Source organism: Felis catus, chromosome B4 (genome assembly GCF_018350175.1).
Source record: "Felis catus isolate Fca126 chromosome B4, F.catus_Fca126_mat1.0, whole genome shotgun sequence".
Classification (NCBI taxonomy): domain Eukaryota; kingdom Metazoa; phylum Chordata; class Mammalia; order Carnivora; family Felidae; genus Felis; species Felis catus.
Window position 1 is genome coordinate 57258275 of NC_058374.1, and position 25138 is coordinate 57283412.

Here is a 25138-nt window from a genome sequence, read left to right on the forward strand (position 1 = left end):
AGGAAAGTCAATCTCCATAATTTCCTTATGAGAAATAGTAATTAAAAAGTTGGTAAAATTAGGGGGCAATTCTGAATTTCTATTTCAGCTTGTCTGTTAATGTAATACGGTTCCATTTAGTTTCTAAGGGGCTGCTCAACAGCAGACATTTAAATTATAAGAACAGGTGTTGTGATTTATAACGTGAACTCAAACATCAAACATGCAATGCCTGTAGGGATGTTCACAAGGCCAAATATCGTGTAGCAGGGGCCTATCTTTTCCATAGAATAATTGCATTCAATGCTGTAGCACACCACAGATGAAAATATACTATTTATAATATGTACTTTAGGACCCCTAAAATAAGTCCTAAATCAGGGGGAAATTATACCCATTTAGAGGATCTATTGGATCTATATGTATAATAAAAATTAAATGGGCATTAGCTAATTATTTCTGGTGGGGAAAAATGCATAAGTAAAGTATCATAGAAGGTGCAATCAACTAAAGTGAATTATTTTCAAAAGATGTACCAAAATGATACATTACAAAACAATATCTATACATATTTGAAAGTATTAAGGGAGGATAGTTCATGACCAACCACTTATATATACTTTCTGTTTCACAAACAGCTAGTTACAAACTTAAAAACTGTCCAACCCAACTCTGCAAATGCTACAAATGGACTTAAATGAACGGTGTTTTTTTGTTTTTTGTTTTGTTTTGTTTTGTTTTGTTTTGTTCTGTTGATATTTACCACTGAGGATTTGCACTACATTGCACGGTGTCAGGGTGATATCCACTTAAGTGTTTCCACCTATGAAAACAATCTTTCTCATTGTGTCTGATAGAGACAGAGACATAGACACAGAGAAAATGAGAATGAAAACCTCAGTATCCCCTTCACATACTGATGGTCTATGGTCTACAGATGACTCAGAGTGAAGGCTTGAAGTATGTCACAACATACACTTTTCCAAGCCTGTCCCATTGTTTCTGACTGGTTCTCACAAGAAGAAAACTAACTCTTTTGTGAAGTCTGTACTAAAAGCAATGAACTGTTGCATGTGAAGCAACACTGGGTGATTTTGGTAGTAGGCTGTGCCTTTAGGGTCTTGTAATATAAACTGTGAGTGAAGATTTTCTGAAGTTCAGAAAAAAGAAGTTTGAGTTGTGTAAATAATGACAAAGTCTAGTTCTAGTAGAAGTGAAATTTCACAAATAAATGCAGTTTCTTACACACAAGGAGTACACTCATCACGGCACAACAATTTTGGAGGTGTGGGCGTCACACTCTAAGAAGGAAGAACACTGACAGATAAAGATGCTAAATAAAACCAAGCATATGTGGGAGCTGAAAAGGAGGACTGCGCACACACACACACACACACACACACACACACACACACAAGGAATGAAAAGGAAAAAAAAACATAATGGGGGAGGAAAGGAAGAATAAGTGAACCACATAAAAGAAAGCTAAAATTTTAGAAAATTATGAAACTTTGGCCAGGGGAGCCCTCACTTCTATTTCTCTTCAGCACACATTCCTATTTATTGTAGAAATAAGAATATACCAAGTCCTCAAATGCAATGTTAAAATGCCTCTCCTAGATCCATGTCGATCACAGTTTGCGACTTTATTTGTATCAATTTAGAATTTTTTTCTTTCTTTTGGAACAGTAATTCTCAAGGTAGAAAATTGCCTAATTTGGGGTGCCTGGGTGGCTCTGTGGGTTAAGCGACTGACTTTGGCTTAGGTCATGATCTCACAGTTTGTGGGTTCGAGCTCTGCGTCAGGGTCTGTGTTGACAGCTCGGAACCTGGAGCCTACTTGGGACTCTGTGTTTCCCTCTCTCTCTTCCCAACATATGTGCACTCTCTCTCTCTCTCTCTCTCTAAAATAAATAAACATTAAAATAATTAAAAAAAAAGAAAATTGCCTGACCATATTTTATTTAGGGAAATTTATATAAATAAAAACCAAAGCAACTACCTCTCCCAGGACTTTTCTAATGATTGAGTTTGTTGTTATTGTTACTGTCAACTACACATCCTAAATTTCCAGAATTTTGCAGGTCCGAATCATATTTTTTCAGTACATAAAAGCATTCTGGGAAAGCAATACTGGGAACTAGATAATGTTTCCCGATGCCTAAAGTACCAATGTTTCTAACCAGCCAAGAGGTGATAATGACAATAAGTGGTGCAATTCCAAGTTCTAGTTATAATTATAAAGTACTTTCACGGGCATTACCTCATTTGTTTCCTTCAGCAACCCTCTGATGAAAGTAGCGCAGTTAGCATTGCCAACTGAAGGCAGATATTCATTATATTAACACAATTATTATAGCCACTTAAAAGCAAGAAAATATGTTTCCTATAATAAAAATAATAAGGTAGGGGCACCTGGGTAGCTCAGTCGGTTGAGCATCCAACTCTTGGTTTTGGCTCAGGTCATGAACTCAGGGTCTTGGGATCAAGCCTTGCATCGGGCTCAGAGCTGGCATGGAGCCTGCTTGAGATTTTCTCTCTCCCTCTACCCCTGGTCACACTCTATGCACATGCTCTCTCTATTATTATTATTAAGAAGAATAAAAAGGTAGATGCTCAGCTTTATGAAGATAAATTCTTATTTAAAACTTAAAAATCCCTCATAAATCCTGAGTTTGGAAATTCTACCGTTGAGGTAACATGCTAGAGTTCTTGGAAGACTGGAGGGAACAGAGAAGGTGTTGAAAGGAATCAGTCATATTTTTTTCACCATTGGCCTCTAACACGAACTGTGTGTGAGTGGGGGCGGAGGAAGGTGGTAGAACAGAAGATCCAAAATTAAGAGGCCCCCATCTTGAGCCTATTATAAGAAATAAGGACTCCCTCTGCAATGCCTACTCTACTCACTTAGAAAAGGACGTTGGTCTCCATGAGGCTGACACACTGTTAAAGACCCAGTTATAACTCTGAATTTTGAAAAATTATTCATAGATCAACCCAATTCACTTCTCACTTTGCCTACAGCAGTGGGGGAGAATTATTGTCTACAACCCCTAATCCATAGACAATGCCAACATATTTCCCTTGAGAAATGTGAAATGTTGGAGTCATTTAAAAGATTAATGTGAATGTAAAGTTTTCAATATACGTGTATCTTAGTTTTGTATCCTGGATCTTATAATACCTAGTTTTCTGACCTAGGACAAAGTTTTCACTTCCAAGTCACAGAAAAAAAAACCTGAAAGTACTGATCTCAAAGATTAAATAATGATAGAGGTACACACATGGGGAGAAGAAGTTTGGAGAAGACAGGACCATGAGACAAATAAGGAGGTCAAGGCAGAGTTTGAGTAGGATACAAAGAAAAGAGAATGTTAAAACCAGACCAAAAAGACAAATGAAACCTAGTCCAATTTCAGGGTAGTGTTAGTCAGCAAAGGCTACAAAATGTCAATCAGTGGTTTGACTGTCACACACAGTTAAAATAAACAATCACCTTTTACGTGGCATGCCCATTAAGAAACAGACAGGCACAGGTAATTAAACTAAGGACTCTTCATTCACATACTATTATAGAAGACAGGAGGTAAATAAACAATAGTGATAATGAGGTAATAAGAACTAACAGAAGTGAGCTAGTGCCAATAGGGTAGCCTAAGCCAAATCCTGACAAAGGTGTTCAGAGAAGGCGTGGAGTCTTAAAAGGTGAACAAAAATTCACTGGGTAGATAAGACAAGGAATGGCATTTCAGGCAGAAGAAGCCACATATGAAAAAGTACAGTAGTATTAAAATTACAGTACTGAAAGAACCAAAAGCAGTTTGATAAGATAGCACAAGAACTTGTACCTCAGAAAATAGTGAAAAGTAAGGTTAAGGGAAAAAAGGGGTTGAGTCAGATTATATATGGTCTTATGTTCAACGCCAAGTAGTTTGGTGGAGGACAGTCATTTTGTTCCAATTCTAGTTTCTCTGTATAATAAGAACATAAGCAAGTTACTAAGCCTCTGTTTTTCATTTCTAAGATACAAAATAATGTTAACCTGAGAGTTTTTGAGGATTAAATGAGATAGCTCACATAATATCTGGCAGAAGAATCAGATCTTTGTTAAGGTGTTTCATCTCCCATCCCCAAGACACCAATGGCCCCATTGAGTTGAGGAGGTGTAAACATCCTTTCAAAAAATATTTTGAATATTTACTACATGCACTACCCTCACATTTAAGGAGTTTAACATAGGGGAAGAAACTGACAAATATATGGACAATTATATTACAGTGGAGTTAGGGTAACAGTGGAGGCAAATAATAGTACTTTGAAAAGATGACAAAGTTAGGGGCACCTGCGTGGCTGTCAGTTGAGTGTCTGACTTCAGCTTGGGTCATGATCTCCTTGTTCTTGGGACTGAGCCCCACATCGGGCTCACTGCTATCAGCAAGGAGCCACGATGGATCCTCTGGCCCCCTCTTTCTGCTCCTCCCCCACTTGTGCTCTTGTCTCTCTCAAAAATAAATGAACACTAAAATAAATGATGACAAAGTTAAAGCAGTGAGTACAAATAACTCATTCTAGCAACTGAACTTGGAGAGATGAGGAGGAACACACAGAGGTGATGGGAATGAAGAAAAGGTAAGTTTTGCTTCTTGCGTTTCTAGAAGGAAGAGATGCAAATTTGCCTACAAGCTGAAATGGCCGTGGCAAAGAGATGTTTAACGTAGCATTGATGTTAATATAGAAAAATGAAAAGAAGCAGCCTGCCATAATCTTTGTATGTAAAAGAATTCTATTTCAAGTATGGTATTTAAAGTTCTCCTCAAGGTAAAAGTTATTCTCATCTGCACGGTTAACGACCCAAAGTTTGAATGAAAATCAGCTTGAGAACTTGAGAGCTCAGGACATTTGGGGAAACCTATACTATCTTGGCTTTATTAGGTAAATTAAGATATCTGGTTGCCTTAGATTCAATCAAATTTAATAAACAGTGAAATACTCTTCAATACAATGGTAGTGACATTATTTCTAAAAGACCAAGAAAAAGAGAATAAAGAATGTCAGAATGTATGTTGTAACCGAACAAGACAGGAACCTGAACCTGTAAAATGTGGACTGGATTCTCATTTGGCTTTAACGCTGACTTGCTGTGTGATCTCAGGCATATCTCTGCCTTAGTCAGTCTCTGTCTCTCTGTCTCTGTCTCTATCTCTCACAAATGAGGATAGAGTCCTAAAATGTGTCTACATTTTATTCAAATTCTGAATTTCTATTATTCCACAACTATTTTGCTCCCAGACATAATGAAAACTAAAACAAATTTTTATTAAGATACTCTCCAAGGCATTTTTGCTTTAGTACTTTAAACTCAAAACAGTTTAAACTGAGCTGATTTTCAATTAAAACTTTCTGGAGATTTGATCACCATTGAGGCATTAGAAACTTACTTTAGCAGAAAATTATTAAGTGATACTTTATTATCTAATATTTCAAAGGAATTTAGGCACACACGGGCTAAAGAGTAACATTAAACTATTACTGGCAAAATTCCTAATCAGACGAAACACCGTAACTAGTGGTTAACAGCATGGATTATAGTTTAGGTTGACTTCAGTTTGAATAATGCCCCTGACACTTAGTCACACAGTGACATATTTAGTCATGTTTTCTCATCTGAAAATGGAGCTAATATGAATATTTACTTCATAAGAGTGGCACTTCCTGAAATTGGGACAACTATACATAGCAGCCTTGGTTATAAGGTTTATATATAAAACCTTATAACCATATAACCATATATAAAAAAAAAACATATAAAGATCAAATGAAGGGTTTCATACAAATTCTGAAACAGTACAGTTAACACATTATATGGACTTAACACATGTTACATTTTCTCCCACCAATACATCATTATTTAATCAGTTTTGATGCAGATATTATGTCCCATATTATAATATTCAACCTCATTCATTGTTACACTTAGCCTCTAATAGTTAAAGACTGATAGAGCTTAGTGACTACCAAGTATAATGCAACTATATTACATAGGCCAGATGTTTTGAGCTGTGAATTTTCTATGAAGTTTGGTACTCCATGTCAGTTAAGAGACACTGGACAAGGAAGTCTCTCATGCCAGAGTTTTGTGAATAATGACAGGCAAAAATTCTGATGGAGGAAAAAGATACAAACAAAAATACATTAATACATTTTCTCCTGTTTATAACTTTTAAAATATCTTAATTGGTTGAAAAACTAACGTAGCTGGAATAAAAGAGCCATTTTTCCTTCAACTCATAAGCAAATCTAATTTTCTTTCTAACCATGTCACCTCAGTGGCCTCCTTTTGTATGACACACCATTCTCTTCTAACTTCTGAATTTTTGTTAGTTTGCTGTTGGCAGGGATAAGGTCGGAAATAATAAAGACTTTCTACTGAAATCTGCTTTCCCCCCTCAATGAGAGGAAGCAAAGGCATGAATATGGCACCCTCATAATGATTTAGCTGGGGCTTAATGAAATTTTCATCACAACCTGCTGTTCATTTTAATGGCCTTTGAAAAACAATGGAAAAAATAGCTTGGGGGAAGAAAGGATTTTTCCGTGGCATATATTTGTGAGCTTAACATTTAGTTCCATTCACCCTATCTCCGGTCCCCTCACCCCTATATTGCTGCTCTCATCACAAAGCTATTACAATGTTTTGTAGTTTTTGAGTATAAGTTTTGCAGTTCTTTTGTCACATTTATTCCCATTTTATTCTTTTGATGCTATGGCACATCACAGAACTATGATCATTTGTACTATACACACACACACACACACACACACACAGTGTCTTCCTAATGCTTAGATAATATCACGTCTTCGTATCCACTCTTGTGTCCAACCATAACTTCTGATTAATAGAGTATTTAAAGCCGATGTAACTTTCTATTTACTGTTGGGATTTTTACACATCTCCTTGGATATATTTCCCCATTTTTTTCTCTTTTCAGTTAAATAAACATTTGTTGACATTCTATTCCTTTCCTATGATATGATTTTCTGCCTTTCTATAATATTTTTCTAGGTGATTAAGAACATCACTCTATTGAATACATAAATTGCTGCTTGACATATCTCTCAATCGCTGCAGTTATTAAACAAACATTCCTGTCAGGGAAAATTTCCTTATCAATAAAAGTGAGGGCATTTACATTTCTGTGTACCGGAAACGCGAACTAGGAATCTTCTATATGTAAACAGAAATGCATCGTAGTGGTCTTGTTCATACGTAAAGTATCTTTCTTGAATTCAGGCTTTTACATGTTTGCCATGGTCAATTTATATTACTGCTTCCATAAAGACAATCTCTGCATTTTTCAATGCCTTCATAGTATTATCTTGAGCTGAGCTTTTAATATATCTGTATGAGTAAAACTGCAAAACAATTGTGGAAAATACAATAATGAAAACAGTATAATGTCCACATGTAATAGTGATGTTTCCTCACGTCAGCTCCTGCTGCTGTGGATGCTCTATCTCTGCTCTTTTGCTTGTGTAGCTGTTACTAGATAATATACTTTTCTCTTAAGTCCCAATACCTCAAAATGTTACCTGCTAAGCAAATTCGGAGGCACTGTCTAGGGTCTTCTTTCCTTTGGGGAATTATTCACTTGGATCTGGCCTGTCATTTACCTCCAAAATAAGGGTCTATGCAACTACTTAGAAGCCAACATGACACCCTGGAGAAATACCAAGGTCATATACCAAATTTCCAGGGAGAACATAATCTCAAGTACACTCTCCTCCCACAAAAATACTTTGTAATCCAATATATAGCACTGCCCTGGTAGTTCTTCCTAGACCTTACACCTGGGCCACAAACGTATCTTAAAGAAAAATTAAAAATTGACATGGGAGGGAAACACTTCCCAACTCATTCTATGAATCCGGCATTATCTTGCTAGAAAAATAAGACAAAAACATTACATAAAAAAAAAAAACAGTAACAGCAACTCTAGACCAATATGACTCATGAACATAGATGAAAAAATCCTCAATGAAGTATCGACAAATTGAATCCATTAATATAGATATTATAAACCACAACTAAGTGGAATTTACTCCAAGTTTGCAAGGTTGGTTCAACATTCAAAAATCACATCACATGAACATGCTAAAGAAGCTAGAGTGTATTATGCTGAGCAAAATAAGTCCATCAGAGAGAGACAAATGCCATATGATCTCATTCATATGTGGAATTTAAGAAACAAAACAAATGAGTAAAGGGGAAAAAAGAGAGAAAAGCAAACCAAGAAACAGACTCTTAACTATAGAGAACAAACTGATGGTTACCAGAGGGGAGACCAGTGTGGGGGTGGGTGGGTGAAATAGGTGATGGGGATTAAGGAGTACACTTGTGATAAGGGATACAGGGGTGGCTCCGTGGATTAAGCAACAGACTTTGGTTCAGGTCATGATCTCACAGGCTCGTGAGTTCCTGCCTGGTGTCAGGCTCTGGGCTCACGGCTCAGAGCCTGGAGCCTGCTTCATATTCTGTGTCTCCCTCTCTCCCTGCCCCTCCCCCAATCTCTCTCTCTCAAAAATTAATAAACATAAAAAAAGGAGCACACTTGTGATATGCACCCAATGTTGTATAGAAGTGTTGAATCACTATATTGTAAAACTGAAAGTAATATTACACTGTATGTCAACTAACTGGAATTTTGTTTTTCAATTAACTGGAACTTAAATAAAACCTTAAAAAATAAATAATCTAAATAGATGAAAAAAAATTGACAACTTTTAATAACCACTCATGGTAACAACTCTCAGCAAACTAGAAGAAGAAGGGAATTCCCTCAACTTGATAAAGAATATCTACATAAAACCACAGCTAATATATTTAATGATACCTACAAGCCTTCTCCTTACAACCAAGAACAAGGCAAGGATGTCCCATTTTACCACTCTTATTCAATACTGTACTGGAAGCCAGCTAATGCAGTAAGACAAGAAAATGATATAGAAAGTATAGATGCTGGGAAGGAAGAAATACAACTGTCTTCATTCACAGATAACATTATTGTCTATATGGAAACTTTAAAGAATAAACAAAACTCCTGGAGATAATAACTAAGTAAAGCAAGGTCACAGGATACAAGGTTAATATTCAAGATCCAATTGCTTCCCTTTATACCAGCAATGAACAGTTAGAATTTGAAATTAAACATACAATATAGAGGCACCTGGATGGCTCAACTCGTCAAGCATCCAACTTCAACTCAGGCCATGAAATCACTATTTGTGAGTTTGAGCCCCATGTCTGGCTCTGTGCTGACAGCTCAGAGCCTGGAGCCTGCTTCAGATTCCATGTCTCCCTCTCTCTTTGCCCCTTCCCTGCTCACACTCTGTCTCTGTCTCTGTCTCTCTCTCCCTTAAAAATAAATGTTAAACAAATAAATAAAAATACATCATGAAAATACTGTGTATAAGTGTAACAAAATATGTAAAAGATCTATATGCAGAAAACTATGAAACTGAAAATAAATCAAAGAAAATCTTAATCAATAGAGAAATATTTTTGTATTCATGGATAGAAAGATTGAACACTGTTAAAATACCAATTCTTCCAACTTCCCAGGAAGTAATTCTGTAGATGGCAAGACCAATTCTAAAGTCTACAGGGAAAGGCAAAAGACCTAGAATAACTAACACAGTACTGAAGTAAAAGAACAAAGTTGGAGGACTGACACTTCTCAACTTTGAAGTCATAGTTATTAAGACAGCAAGGTATTGGCAAAAGAATAGACAAATTGATCAATGGAACAGACTATAGAGGGCAGAAGTAAACCCACACAAATACATTCAACTTAACTTTGGTGACGGAACTAAGGAAATTCTGTGGAGATATGATATTCTCTTCAACAAATGGAGCTAGAACAATTGGACATCTACATGCAAAAACACAAACTAGACAGAGAACTTAAACCTTTTACAAAAAGTAACTCAAAGCAGATCATGGAACTAAATTGTAAAATGCAAAACTACATAACTTGTAGAAAATAACAGAGGAGAAAATTTAAATGACATTAGGTTAGGCAACATACATTTAGCTATAGCATCAAAAGTATGATCCTTGCAAGACAAGAGGTAAGTTCAACTTGATGAAAATTAAAAAAAATTTGCTCTACAAAATAAAATGTTAAAAGAAAAAAAAAAAAAAGAAGCTAGCTACAACCAGGAATCAAATATTTGCAAAACAGATACCTGATATAGGACTTGTATCCAAAATACACAAATAATTCTTTAAACTGAACAATTAAAAAAAACACCTCAATTAATAAACTAGCAAAAGATGTAAACATACACAAAGAAGACATACAGATGGCAAATACACATATGAAAAGATGCTCCACATCATATGTCATCATGAAACTACAAACCAATCTGAATGGATAAAATCCAAAGAACTGACAATATCAAATGCTGGTGGGGTATGGAGCAACAAGAACTTACATCCGTTGCTGCTGAGAATGCAGAGTCTCACAACCACTTTGAAAGATGGTTTGGCAGTTTCTTATAAAAGCTAAGCATAATCTTACCATACATTTCAACAATCACATTCCTAGGTGTTTACCTAGTTGAGCTGAAAACTTATATCCACACAAAAACCTTCACATAAATACTTATAGAAGCCTTACTCTTAACAACCAAAAACTGGAAACTAAGATGTCTATTGATAGGTGAATAGATAAACAAACTGTGGTACATTCATACAATGGAATTTTATTCAGGGCTAAAAAGAAATGAGCCATGAACAGATATGATGGAACCTTAAATGCACATTGATATGTGAAGGAAGCCAGTTTGAAAGATACATACTGTATGATTCCAATTGTACGGCAGTCTAGAAAAGGCAAAACTACAGAGATAGTAGAAAGATCAGAGATTGCCTAGAATTCTGGGGAAAGAGGGAGGAAGGAATAAATAAAGCACAGGGGATTTTTAAGGTTATCAAACTGTTCTGAATGATACTATAATGGTGGACAAGTGACAAAATACATTTGTCAAAACATGTCAGAAATGTACAATACAAAGATTGAACCTTGATGTAAGAAGATTCTACAAGGTAATTTAAAAATTTGAGAGATAGCAGGAAAAACCACAGAAAGAATTTAATGGTATTAAAAATGCTTGGAAAAACCTCACTGAATGAGGTAGAGGAAAGATTACTTAAGTAATTTTTGAAATGAATGGAATCGTAAAACTAAAGGCAAAGGAATTGCACATAAGTACTATACTCTATTTATAAGGATGTTTCCCATGGCAGTATCAGTTAAAAATTCTGATACTGTTATACATATACACGGGAGTTGAACAATAAGCAAATGGATGGTGGATGGCAGGTTCTGGGTTACTCACAGTTGGGAGGGGAATGGAAGCATCAACAAGGAATAAGGCTGGAATGATCCATGTGGAAATGGATTACAGTTGCACACATTAGTAAGAACTCATGTTTAGCTTAATATATAGACAGTTAGACATAGAAATATTTATAGATATGTATGTGTAAAGGTTAGCACGCACACATATATTTCTTTGTTCTGTCAGATAAAAGGCCCTAAAGGCAAGGACACCTTGGTAGCAAGGAACACACTTTGTGTCCAGATCTGGCCTTCTAATACCATTCTCCAATAAAAGAAACCAGGGCTTCTCTGAGAAATGGCTGATTCCAGAACCAGGGCATGTAATACCCAAATGAGTCTGCAGCACCTTACAGTTCCAGAAAGTCAAGACGTGCTCAAGAAAAAAAAAAAAAAACAAAAAACAAAAAAAAAAAAACTACCCACAATCACCGTGATAGGTCAACGTGACACAGCGGTCAATAGAAAGAGTTTGCAATGGCCAAAGCTGAAACAAGTTGAGCAACAAAATAAAGTAGAATTGGATTATAAGTCCAAGTATAAAATATCCATGCTGTCCATACTTAGATAAATAAATGATTGAATGAATAAATGATGGAGAAAAGATAAATCTCTCATGCAGAAGAATTCCAAATTAATTATGTAGATACTGTACTCTAAAGAGGGGGAACACAACTCCCTACTCTTTAAATGTGGGTTGCACACAGCATCTCCCTTCCAAAGACTAGGGTATGGAAAGGGGCAGGAAGGGTAGCTTTATAGTGGAAACACCCGACAAACACTGTTTATCAGCCAGGTGATCAAGGTCAACATCAAATTCATAAATCAAATAGAGAGTAAGTACCTTTGATATTAGGTGATAAAAATGGTACTTTACCTTATGATCTTCCTCCCCAAACATATAATCCTAGTTCAATCAAGAGAAAACCACCAGACACTTTGAATAGAGGGATATTCTACATTATACCTGCACAGTATTCCTCAAAACTTTCAAGGTTATCAAAAACAAAAACAGCCTGAGAAACTGTCACTGCCAAAGGGAACCCAGGGAGACATGACAACTGAATGTAACATGTTATCCTTGATGACATCCTAGAACAGATAAAGCATACTGGTGAAAACTAATAAAATACGAATAAACTGTGGACTCTAGTTAATGATAATGTATCACAACCTAAAAGATACAAAATAATTTTAAAAGCATAAAATTGATCGTGCAAAACGAACAGAATATGTGAAACTAAAGATTAAAGAGAAATGCATCATAAGGATAAAAGTTGTTATATCAGAAAGCTACTAATGTAAGCAATTTTTATTTTCCTTTTAATTTTTATGTGTTTTTAAACACTTCTTAAATAAGAATATAGTATTTTTAATATCAAGAAAAATTCCATCACATTAAAAAAATTGTCTAGGTCCTCCTCAAAACCCCATTTTTATCTCCACATGGATGAAAGCCAAAAGTCTTTGGCTGACTAGATTATCTCTAAAACTCTTTCCAACTGTAAGATCATGTGAATTACATAAATTATAACTGAAATCCATGTCCCAGCTATGCATCTGGTAGGAACCCAGAAATATTTAATTACCATATGACTCCCAAATATACTGGTTAACATACATTTTGTGCCATATATACTCATAATTTGCCAGTGTCCTAACAACAGACTAGAAATGAGCCCAACTCAGTGTTACAGAGTATAAATGCAGTATATTTTTGGTGTAAAATATGTCTTTTTATGTCACTATTTTTTGTTTGTTTTAAATTTCCATCTGACTCTTAAGTAGAAGGCATGCTCTTGTGTGCAATGTGGCATCCGTGCTTAGGAAGAATACAGGTTGAAATAGGAGTTAGTGAACATCTAGAACATAAAGGGTGACTATCAGTTATACATAAACTGTGTAATTGTCATCGGTTGTTTTATTTGTTTGTTTGCTTGAATTTTACTTCATGTGCATATCACCCATTGGCTACTACCAGTAACTATTAAAGAGATTTAGAAGATGAAATCTTAAAAGAAAGGCATCATGGAAGCTGAACAAAATGAGAACTTCAGCATAGCTAACAGAGAATAATCAATGATTTTAAAATATACAATAGGCCTAAACCATATTAATTTTGGAACAGACTGAACTAAGGTAATATAAGATGCATTCATGAATAAAGATTATAAAATTTAATAAAGTTGTGAAATGGCCTTGGGGACAAAAACTGGAGATGAACAAACCAGCCTGCAGATATTTGGGGTTGTAGGCGGTGCCTATTCCGGGCTCCACTCTCACATTCTATTCTTGAATCTTTAAGTTTTACTAAACCACAATTTACCCATGTGTGAAAGTAAGGAAGACATCATAACAGAAATTAATGATTTAAAACACTGGGACAAACTGAAATATTTCTGGAAAAAATATCTATCCATCTTCATAGCATTAGGTTTCCATTTCGTACAATTTAACTTTGAGTATAAGTAAAAAAAAAAAAAAAAAAAAAAAAAAAAAAAAAAAAAAACAGAACTAGAAGTTAAAACCCAACTCTTAAAATCAGGAGATGGCAGCAACTTTGCTTTCTCTGCTAACCTTTACCTTCTGGCTCATTTTTGATGAGCTCTTCCATTTTCCTCTGCTTCAAGGTGTCAACAACGTCAGCTAAGCTGCCTTTGCGCCGTTCGGGAGTTCCCAGGGCCGTGCTCGACAAGGACTCACCACTCTGCCTCCCACCTTCTTCTGCTTTCTGAGGTGAGGTAGATGAGTTGTGTGGGGCAAATGAAGACATAACTTTATTGCCATCAACTTCCTGAAAGAGAAAGCAAAGGAAAAAAAATTTAATTCTGGAAGCTTTATTTTTTTTAATTGGTTAGGTGGCTTATTTAGCTAAAGCATGAAGAAGCAAAACTTCATTCTGCAAGACTAAAAGAAAGAAAGAAAATTTAAAAAAAAGAATGCATTAACTTTACAGGCTCATACAGTGCGAGTCAAAGATCAGTTCACAGAAGAAATAAAAATATGGAGATTCTCTGCCTTAAGACTGAAAACAAATGGGAAAAAAAGCCTTACACAAAGCCTGTATTGATTACATGTATTTTCCTGCTTTGAAAGTCTTAGATTTTCCTATGAACATCAAATGCACAAGTCATCTGTCCTAAACATCCTCATGATATTGCAATATTTAAATAAGTAACATCGTGCACTTCAAATTTCATTTTAAATATCTGCCTCTTCTTGATGGTGCTCCTAATTAAAGTAGGGTCCTTTTTTAGTTCTCCACCTCCCTCTCATGCTTTTAAGAAAGCATCAGCCACACAGGTTATTTTGACATCAGATAGGAATACTGAAAGTTTATTTCTGCCTATGCCAAAGATGTTTCCAATTCTATTTGTTACTGCAAGCATTGTTTCTGTCAATATTCTTCTCTATTTTGCACTGTAAGCTTCACATGTCCTACAAAAGAAAGGTTCTTGCAATCTTTCCCTGTTCATATTTGTGTATGTGTATGAAAAGAATTTATTCTATAATTCTAAAATTTGAAAACATATTTGATGTTCTTTTTATCCTTATTTTCCCCATAATTTCTTATCCAACTGTAGCCATCTACCTAATATTTGTGGTATCTTTTGTATAAAGGTACTAAATTGATTTTTCATACATGTGCAAGAGGAGTGTTATTGAAATGATAAAGAAAAATTAATTTTCATAAAGGTTTCCCTTTTATAATCTCTTACTTCCATAATCTTTAACTTCCCACAAAGCAGATTTCTTAAAAAACTTGTATCCTAAGATCTTTGAGGAAGTTAGTCTCTAAGTACAGTTCTTAATTCTACAGTATTAAAAGTTTCCATTAAAACATATTTGAAAGGCATCTGGGTGGCTCAGTCAGTTAAGTGTCCAGACTCTTGACTGCAGCTCAGGTCATGATCTCTGGGTCATGGGATTGAGCCCCACATTGGAATCTGTGCTGAGCACTGAGCCTGCTTGAGATTCTCTCTCTCTCTCTCTCTCTCTCTCTCTCTCTCTCTCTCTCTCTGCCTCCTCCCCGCTCTCTCTTTCTCTTAAATAAAAATTTAAAAAATAGAAATATATTTGAATGTACACACATAAAATATTCAGAATAATAGATTATATTCTTGTTTATACATTTCTTCTGTAAGACATGTTAATAGGATCCCTTGATCCCAGAACAGTGACAAATCACACTGATTTGATATCTAATGTTTTTAAGGTTAATTCTAACATATTTGACTAGTTAAAAAATATACTAAAATATTTGTCATTTTAACTTCTAAAAGCAGATTAAAATAGAGATGTCAATACAAATATAATCATAATATGTTCATATGACTTTTTGTTAAAGGATAATAATACAAGGCATTAGCTACAGTGTAAGCATCAGTGTGTTGAGGGAGACTAGGCAATGTGCAGAAAGTAAAAGTAAGAAATGTGTGCAAATAGAATCTTCAAATTATAATTCTACACCCAAAATGGTTTCTATTTCTTATAAACATTACAGAATATGCAGAAAACATTACTATGTCTTAAATGAATATTCCATAGATAATACTTTCATATATGAATCTTAGCTTATAATGTACTTGGATTTAGAAATCAATATGCACAATGTAATAATTACAAGCCCCTTCGGGCTAAGTGAAGGTACACTTCTAGAATTATTTATTTAAAACCCACATATAAATACAAGCAAATCCATAAACACACACACACACACACACACACACACACACACACACACACACACACCTGACAAAAGCAATCACAAATCCATTCAGTAAACTAAGGAATGTTTTTATGAATGGTCCATAACACACATTAGTTCAGTTTCATCAGCAAATCAGAATATAGCAAAATCTCTGTATTCATTTTCCACAGATCTTTCTTCTCACTTATTTCCAGGGTCAAAGCAGAATAACCCCAATATTAGCCTCACTTTGAACATTTCTATTCTATACACATTATATGATATGATATATCACATTATATGATGACAAACGTAACAAACAAGAATTTGGCAGCTGCACTTCATTGCCCATAATTGAAAACTACAAATATCTTTCTATAGAATCTTTAGTAGAGGGAAAGACAACCAAATTATATACAATCACATCGATCAAGGTATCAGAAAATATTCCAAACTAAAGTAAAACAAAATAACATCCCATTTTGCATGTCTCTAATTTTTTACACCTTGCAAAGCAGAGCATATTTAAAGAGGTTACTATCATTTCACAAGTATTCTAAACTCAGTTACCACAACAGTATTAAAAGTTAATTATCAAGGCTAGCTCATGAACAAATATCTTCTCATCTGGCTATTTCACCTGTCTGATTACATTTCAGCCTCTAGCACTGTTAATCCCTTTAACAGTTTTATGTGGTTACCAGATATTGTAGGGTGGGACTCCATTGTTCATTTGCATGGTGAATAGCTTGATAAAGAGTGCTGGCACTCTTTAGTCAAGAAAGTCCTATAATTGTCCATTTCCTCCCTGGGATTGCATTTACTGTACCTAAAGTAATGACTGCATTTTCCTCTTCACTTTGCTGGCAGGCGAACATCCAGAGTATACTAACAAAAGTGTTCATGGCCCAGACCAGCAATATATATTTCAGCAAGTTTTTGTGAGTGCTAAAGGCAAGCTTCAATATTTTGCAGTAGAGCTCTCAGAACTGTGAGGCAGGATTTCTAAAGTCTAATGATAAAAGAGGGTTCTAAACTTTTAGAACAAAGTTGATAATCTTTGTTACACTTGAACACGCTTTACCTAATCCTGCCTCCTTTGTCACCATTGCAACCATGAGACAAAGGAAGGGATATGCTTACTATATCTATCTTTATTTAAATAACTTTTTAAAAAATGCATTCTTAAACTGAGTGCAGCTACTCTGGAAAATAGCATGGAGACTCTGCAAAAGGTTAGCAACATCTTAGGACCCAGCAACTACACTACTAGGTATTTACCCAAAGGATACAAAAATACAGATTCAAAGAGGCACATGCACCCTGATGTTTATAGGAGCATTATCAGCAATAGCCAAATTATGGAAAGAGCCCAAATGTCCATTGGCCAATGAATGGATAAAAATGTGGTATACAGATACAATGGAATATTACTGAGCCATTAAAAAGAATGTTTTTTTTTTAATATTAAATATAATTGATTGTCAAGTTGGTTTCCATACAATACCCAGTGCTCATCCCAACAGGTGCCCTCCTCAATGCCCATCACCCACTTTCCCCTCTCCCTTATCCCCCATCAACCTTCAGTTTGCTCTCAGTATTTAAGTCTCTTACGGTTTGCCTCCCTCTCTGTAACTTTTTTTCCCCTTCCCCTCCCCCATGGTCTTCTGTTAAGTTTCTCAAGATCCACATATAAATAAAAACTTATGGTATCTTTCTCTTCCTGACTTATTTCACTTAGCATAGTACCCTCCAGTTCCATCTACGTAGCTGCAAACGGCCAGATTTCATTCTTTCTCATTGTTAAGTAGTATTCCATTGTATGTATAAACCAGTCACACACTCTGCTCACTGAGTCAGCCAGGTGCTCCTTAATATGTATGGGCATCACTAGCATCCTTTCTAGTACAACAAAGTTTTTAATTTAGGAAAAAAAAACACAGCACAGAAAGTTTCGACTATCTTTAACTAGATTCTCATTAGTGCAAGTTCATGATTTTTGGTATTTCATAGAGGTAGCATAAAATGAACTACAGATACCTTGTATGAACAAGCTTTAACATGGTCATGTTTTTCTGGTAATGTGCTGTTTTTGTAAATATCAACAGGGCAAGGCAAAACAAAATTTGAAAAATATCTTCAAAGCCCTATTACTGGGGCGCCTGGGTGGCGCAGTCGGTTGGGCGTCCGACTTCAGCCAGGTCACGATCTCATGGTCCGTGAGTTCGAGCCCCACGTCGGGCTCTGGGCTGATGGCTCAGAGCCTGGAGCCTGTTTCTGATTCTGTGTCTCCCTCTCTCTCTGCCCCTCGCCCGTTCATGCTCTGTCTCTCTCTGTCCCAAAAATAAAAAATAAATAAATAAATTAAAAAAAAAAAGCCCTATTACTTAGGTTAAATGGGTAAAGGTGGGCAAAAGTACAAATGTTCAGTTATAAAATAAATTAAGTCTGGGGGTGTCATGTGCAGCAGGTGATTGCAGCTAATAATATTGTTTGTGTATTTGAAAGCTGCTAAGAAAGTAGATCTAGACCATTCTCATCACAAGAAAAAAATAGTTATGTGTGGTGATGGATGTTAACAAGACTTACTGTCATCATTGCACATAATACATAAATATTGAATCATTACATTGTGCACCTAAAATGAATAAAATATTTTGTCAATTATATCTCAATTTAAAAAGCTACATTATTTGGTCATTCCTTAAATTCTTTTAAAAACAGGTGAAAATATGTTATCACAAATGTCTATTTTGAAACTAAATTGCACTAATTGCACCTGCTCTGTCAAGTTGGGAGATGCCACATTCACTCTAGTACTAGAAAAGAGTATCTGATTATTGTGTAAATACACAATTAATTTTAAAGCTTTATTGGTTATGGTAGTTTTTCATAAAAGTTCTTAATGATGCCCTGAATTGATTATCCTTTCGGGTTATAGATCTCTTGATGATAGCTGGAGATGCTCTCCCAAACACACATGCACATGCATACAGGCAGACACACACTCATGCAATTGCACACACAATTACACGTACAGTGTTAGAGAGTTAATTTTCTACTTTCATAGTTCCAAATGTGAATTGTCTCCATAAAATCCCCTAGAAACTCTTGTAAATCACAGATTTCAGGACAAGGAGCTTTGACCTAAATGTGTATCTTCCCAGAATCATACTCTAAACTCATCAATACATATAATTAGATGATTTTAACGTGACCAGTTAATACTTGCAAAAAAGAGCCTCAAACTATAGATTTCATTGATATTTTATTCAGATAAACTTAGCTAAAGATATATATGCTAATAAATGAAACTTTTACTGTTCCTAAGATAAGCATCTAGAAGGAGATTAGTATTTTAATTATACTTTAAAGAATAATAAACACCTCGAAGAAAAGAATGCATTACTAATGGCAATCTTGGGCTTCTTAACTCAGCGATCACCTTGGGATAACATGCACGTGAATTCAAAATGGAAGGCAGAACAAATTGCTAAATTTTATAAATGAATATTTCCACTTTTAAAAAGCATACTAGTTCAGTTTCAACTATGAATTTTCCTGAAGACAGAATGTAAACATATGAAGGATACACTGAGGCAAAAACCAACACTTAAAAAAGCTCAACAGAGAACACTAAGAGTCTTTCTTTGGTGAACATGATCAAATTCAGTATTCTGGGAACAGGATATGGTCAGTTCCTGAGACCTATAAAACAAAAGTAAGCACTTATAGTAAGATCTCTGAAGGGTGTCTGTTATACTTGTGATTACTACTGGTGTTAAAGCTATCCAATTTAAAATCTTTTCTAAACTTTGGCTTTACAAAAAAAAAAAGCTGCCTGATGTGTATTTAAGTCCAGTGGTTCACAGAATAAAAACTGACAGAAACACTTTTGTTTGGGCCTATTTTCATAATTACCTAGACACAGACCTCATCAGGACTTGTCACCTTTCTATACTAGAAAAAGCCACCAATAATACTTTTGTAAAATTACTGAATTTGAAAAACAAACTTTACCAAGTTTTATAAGATCAACAATTCTTAAAGTTTAAATCAGTATAAGATAGACCAATCGAGATTCCAGATATTAGATGAATAGTTCATAAATCTATCTAGTGACCAGCAAGTGATACATATTCTTCTTTTTTAAGTTCCCTAGGGGTTTCTCACCATATGATGCTAGTCTTGGAAGAATCCAAAGTCAGTTTTTAAGGGCTACTTATATTTATTATTTCAACATCTTATGAGATATCGAAATTCCCTGAAAATTAGTACTCTCAGTCCTTAAAAATCATTAAATCTTCACAATTTTAAAAATAGGAAGAAATTCTAAAATACTAAAATATGTACTACATCTTTTTGCTCTATAATCCATGGAGAAAGTTCTACATTCCATATACTGATTAGTTCTAATTTTTAAAGAATATTGCAGAAACCTTAGAAGTTCATCTGTCTCTGTAATACAGACACAACCCACTCTTGGGGCTGATCTAATATTTTAAATAGTGACAGACCTCATCACGTTTAAGTGAAAGATTATTATTTTATAAAAATGGCTCCATTATATTTCAAATATAGGATCTAGTCCATATTTCAAATTTTTTTATGTGTTTTGGACAGTGCAAACAGAAGAAGTGAAAGCTGTTTGATGTTTCTTCAAAGTCTAAAAATATGGAATCTTTTAAAGATTCCTTCCCTGTGCAATAGGATGGAAATTCAACAAAAGTCTAACTTGGCTTTTCTTTTTTTGCCAAGCACGGAGATGAAATGTTAGCTTAGGCTCATATTTAATTATTGATCAGAAAACTAAATAAACATTTAAAAGCACATTTTATCTTAAAATGCATTCACATGGGACTAAATAATACAAGACAGGTAATTTATATAGATACGGTTCTCAGATGGTGGTCTGTTCAACCAATATGACTGGCATCACCTGAGGGTACTTTACACATTTTTCTCGGGACTTACCCCAGACTTTCTGAATCAGAAACTCAGAGGGTGAAGCCCAACTATGTGATTTAACAAGGTTCCCAGGGGAGACTGATACTCAGAAAGCCTGAAAACTACTGGTATAGGAAAAAAACTAAGAGTTAGAGAGGCAAAGGGGGAGATGACTAAAACCTGCAGTGGTCACAATGCATCACAAAAATGATGGAATTTAATGGGTTTCAGAAGAGAGCTGAATGGTAACACATCGCGGGGGGGGGGGGAGTGATGGGGTGGAGGGTAAGAATGGCCAATATATGTTGGAGGGAAATGATGTTGACTTAGTTTTTTAACAGTCATTTTGGCACAGGTTGAAACAAGCTTCTGTTTGCTGATTTCCTGGAAAATCTGAGATTTATGTCAAAATTGCATTGTGGAAATGGACGGTTTTAAGAAATGTACTAAAAATGTGGTTTGAATTTATTAATAGTTTAATCTGATTTATAATATAAAAATAACATAATAATAGTAGGCTTCCTTTGTTTTTTTTTTAATTTTTTTTTCAACTTTTTATTTTTTATTTTTTATTTTTTTTTATTTTTGGGACAGAGGGAGACAGAGCACGAACGGGGGAGGGGCAGAGAGAGAGGGAGACACAGAACCAGAAACAGGCTCCAGGCTCTGAGCCATCAGCCCAGAGCCCGACGCGGGGCTCGAACTCACGGGCCGCGAGATTGTGACCTGACTGAAGTCGGACGCTTAACTGACTGCGCCACCCAGGCGCCCCCCTTTGTTGTTTTTTAAACCAATATCGTATATGCCATCTAATTTAATTCCAGTGAGTGAAACAGAAATTTAAGGGCAAATTTTCTGACTCAGTAAGAGACTGTACAGATAGGAAAAACAGTTTTGGAAAGTATCTTCATCTGAGAGTAGATGTTACACGGGCAGAAGTTTCTAATGGTTGCTTTTTAAAAACTCCTTCAGAATCACACTTACTAAGAATCTCAGAAATGCTGCATTCAAGAATAAACTGTATGTTTTCATGTGCTCTCAAAACCACTTAATAAGCAAAAGTGGCATTTAGAGTATTCTAATACATTAACTAACAGAACCTGTAAAAACAAAGAACATTTTGTGCTGTGACAGTCTCATTATCTTCCTGAGGATTATTTCTGTGCTGTGTCTTACTTGTGTTTAAACAATCTAGCAAATACATTTTACGACATTTGATGATCTCTTCCCTGAGGGCTCAAAGGTCAACCATAAGATGTTTCTAAACAAAAATTAGGCTACATGTCAAAACACTTTCTTTAACACTAGAATTGTAAATTATATAATACTATTTTAAGAAATAAAGAAAAAAAAACATTTATTGTAACCAGCCACTAATTGCATATAATAATTCATCTATCATTTTCCTAAGAAGCCTCCAGAGCATCCTTACAATAGTTGTTAATAAACTTGACTAAATGCCTTTTCACTCTGAGTCTGGAGGAAGAAATGAAATGTGAGGAATTCTTCAAATAGTGATCCGTTCAGGAAATGGCGAGCAATGGACACAGTTTCTTACAGAGAGCAGACCCCCAGTAAAATTAATAAGCTAAGTGTTTGCTAAGATCATTTATAATTGGGAACTGACTACATATTCAGTGATATGTGAAATAAACTGTGATCCTCCATGCAGTATAACATGAAGTCAGCAAAGCAGTAGAAAACACTGGCCAAGCAAACCGGAGTCAGGAGTCAAGATGTTTGAGTTCAAATCCAGGCTCTGTCATTTATTAACTATACAACCTTTGGCAAGTTACCTTAACTCTCCAAACCTCAGTTTCCAAATCTATGAAAGGGGATAATTAATGATAAGTAATTCATATGTACTATTATGCGGTATCATTGATCTCTAGAATTTAACAGTAAGGAGAATGCTTACTAAAAAATAAATATTATTTCATTCACTCAATTTTCTCTTTCATCCATGTAACATAAATGTTTTGAATGCTAACTTGTAAGGCAGTTAATGATGGCATCTAAGCACAGAGAATCAAGCCAATAGCTTTGGTTCAAATCCTAGTTCCACCATTAACCAGCTGTGTGACCCTCGATAAGTTATTTAATCTTGCTGTGCCTCAGTTTCCTCATCTATAAAATGGGGATTATACTAGTATCTACCTCAATGAGTTGTTAGTGGACTATGAATTACAAAATAATGAGTTATAGGAGTTAGGAGACTCCATGAGTTAATACAGGTATTACAAATCATAAAACTCATAAAAATGGTAACTGGGAAATGACAAGAGCTATATAAGTATTTGTTAAAATAAGCTCTAAGCATTATATTAGGATATAACCATGAACAAAACACATAATATATAAAAATAAATATAGAAAAAGCCAGTCTCTTTACTAGGAAAGTGGAGAAGAAGATATTAACAAGACACAAACCCCTTTCCCCACCTACCCCACCAAAAAAAAAAAAAAAGTATTTTTGCACATTTATGTAGCTTCATAGTTCTTTCTGCTAAAATAAAACTGCATTCATGGAACCAATTTTTTAAAGATTAATTTAGGGGCACCTGGGTGGCTCAGTTGGTTGAATGCCCAACCCTTTGATTTCTGCTCAGGTCATGATCTCACAGTTAATGAGATCAAGCCTGTCTATAGCTCTGGGCTAACAGCGTGGAGCCTGCTTGAGATTCTCTCTCGGTTGCTCTCTGCCCGTCCCCTGCTTGCACGTGCACACATGAGCATGCTCTTTCTCTCTCTCTCAAAATAAATAAATAAAAATGTTTAAAAAGATTAATTTAAACTTTTTTAAGGTGGACCATTTTTTAAAGATAAGCTAATACAAACTTTATCCTAAGGGAAAAAAAAGAGTCCACAAAATGTCATGTGACACATGTGACATTAGTGTGCTTTTTATCTCTTGTTGCCATTATCATGCCACTCAATCTTCACATTTCACCGTTTCCTGGTTCTCCACAAAGTGATAACTCAGAGAAATGATCAAGGAAAGAATGTTCAATCACTCCTCATTATGAAATAAAACTTTTTAAAGTCAAAGTCTGAAAAGAATTACAGTAATGATTTTTCATAAATACATGACACCAATTATGCCATATTTCTACTTTTCGTTCATATTTCTCTTTCTTCTTGTAAAATAGACATATCAAGATTTTTTTTTTTCTTCACAAGAACATTGGCACTGCTAGATTCTCTTGCAAACAAATCTTTTAGTTCCCTTACGCTATAAATACAAAATGGCAACAAAGGTAATATGAGGAAGGAAAGATTACAAGCCAACTCTCCACTTTTCCTATTATCCTCTCTCCTCTAGTACTTGAACAGAGTCCCTTTAGCAGTATGTCTTTTCACTAGATCACACTGATTTCATAGCCAAAAATCAGTTCATTCTGTTATGTCATTAGACTAATCCCATCTTCCTATTAAAAACAAAAACAAAAACAAAAAAACAAAAAGAAAAGCTAAAGGCCTATTTTTCTATACAAATTAAGACTCTCAATAGACCACTATGTTCACAGCAAAAGTAACACTTTTTCTTCGAAAGGGACCTTTAGCGGGATCTGACCTTATGCAATGATTTGACATAAAAGAAGCACAGCTTCAGTTCTCATTCCAAAATAAAGATAAGGCATTAAGCAGTCTACATACTCTTATAAAATTCCCACGCTGGCCCAACTATTTCTTCATAATATAAAACATAATTTCCTGAGCCTGTTTTAGTGCGCATATAAAGGCTGTGTTGTAGCACAGACAATCCCTGAGATACTGGCATTCCTTATGTAAAATACTGGGTTCTCTGCAAAGATTGTTTTCACACAATTTATAGGAGTAATGCTATATATAATTTTAGTCATTTTAGTCTGATACTTGTGAAAACTTGTAAAAACATTTCTAAACTATTAGGCATTTTCCTGACCAAATATACAAAACCTTTTAAAATTCACTAATGTTTTCAGTGAAATTATAGCTACTACTCCTGGAGTTCTTAAAGACACTGTTCTGAAAGTTTTATGGACATAATTTTACGATTCTCAGAGAAATCCCATGCAGACTGTTATTCCTATTTAACAGATGAGGAAATTAAGCTCTGATGGGTAATTCACCCAAAGTA

At 35.1% G+C, this 25138-nt stretch overlaps 1 protein-coding gene across 34 annotated transcripts in view; it reads right to left on the minus strand.

The window, feature by feature from the left end:
• The window catches only part of SOX5 (SRY-box transcription factor 5), a 1017940-nt gene that overhangs the window by 296484 nt on the left and 696318 nt on the right, over window positions 1-25138 (minus strand). For 30 of the 34 annotated variants that reach the window (XM_045062619.1, XM_045062611.1, XM_045062623.1 and 27 more), the window contains one exon: window positions 13959-14175. In XM_045062619.1, coding sequence (XP_044918554.1) covers window positions 13959-14175 — 217 coding nt within the window. The remainder of the gene's footprint in view (window positions 1-13958; window positions 14176-25138) is intronic. The other 4 variants (XM_023256841.2, XM_023256830.2, XM_023256839.2 and 1 more) reach the window with 1 other exon arrangement.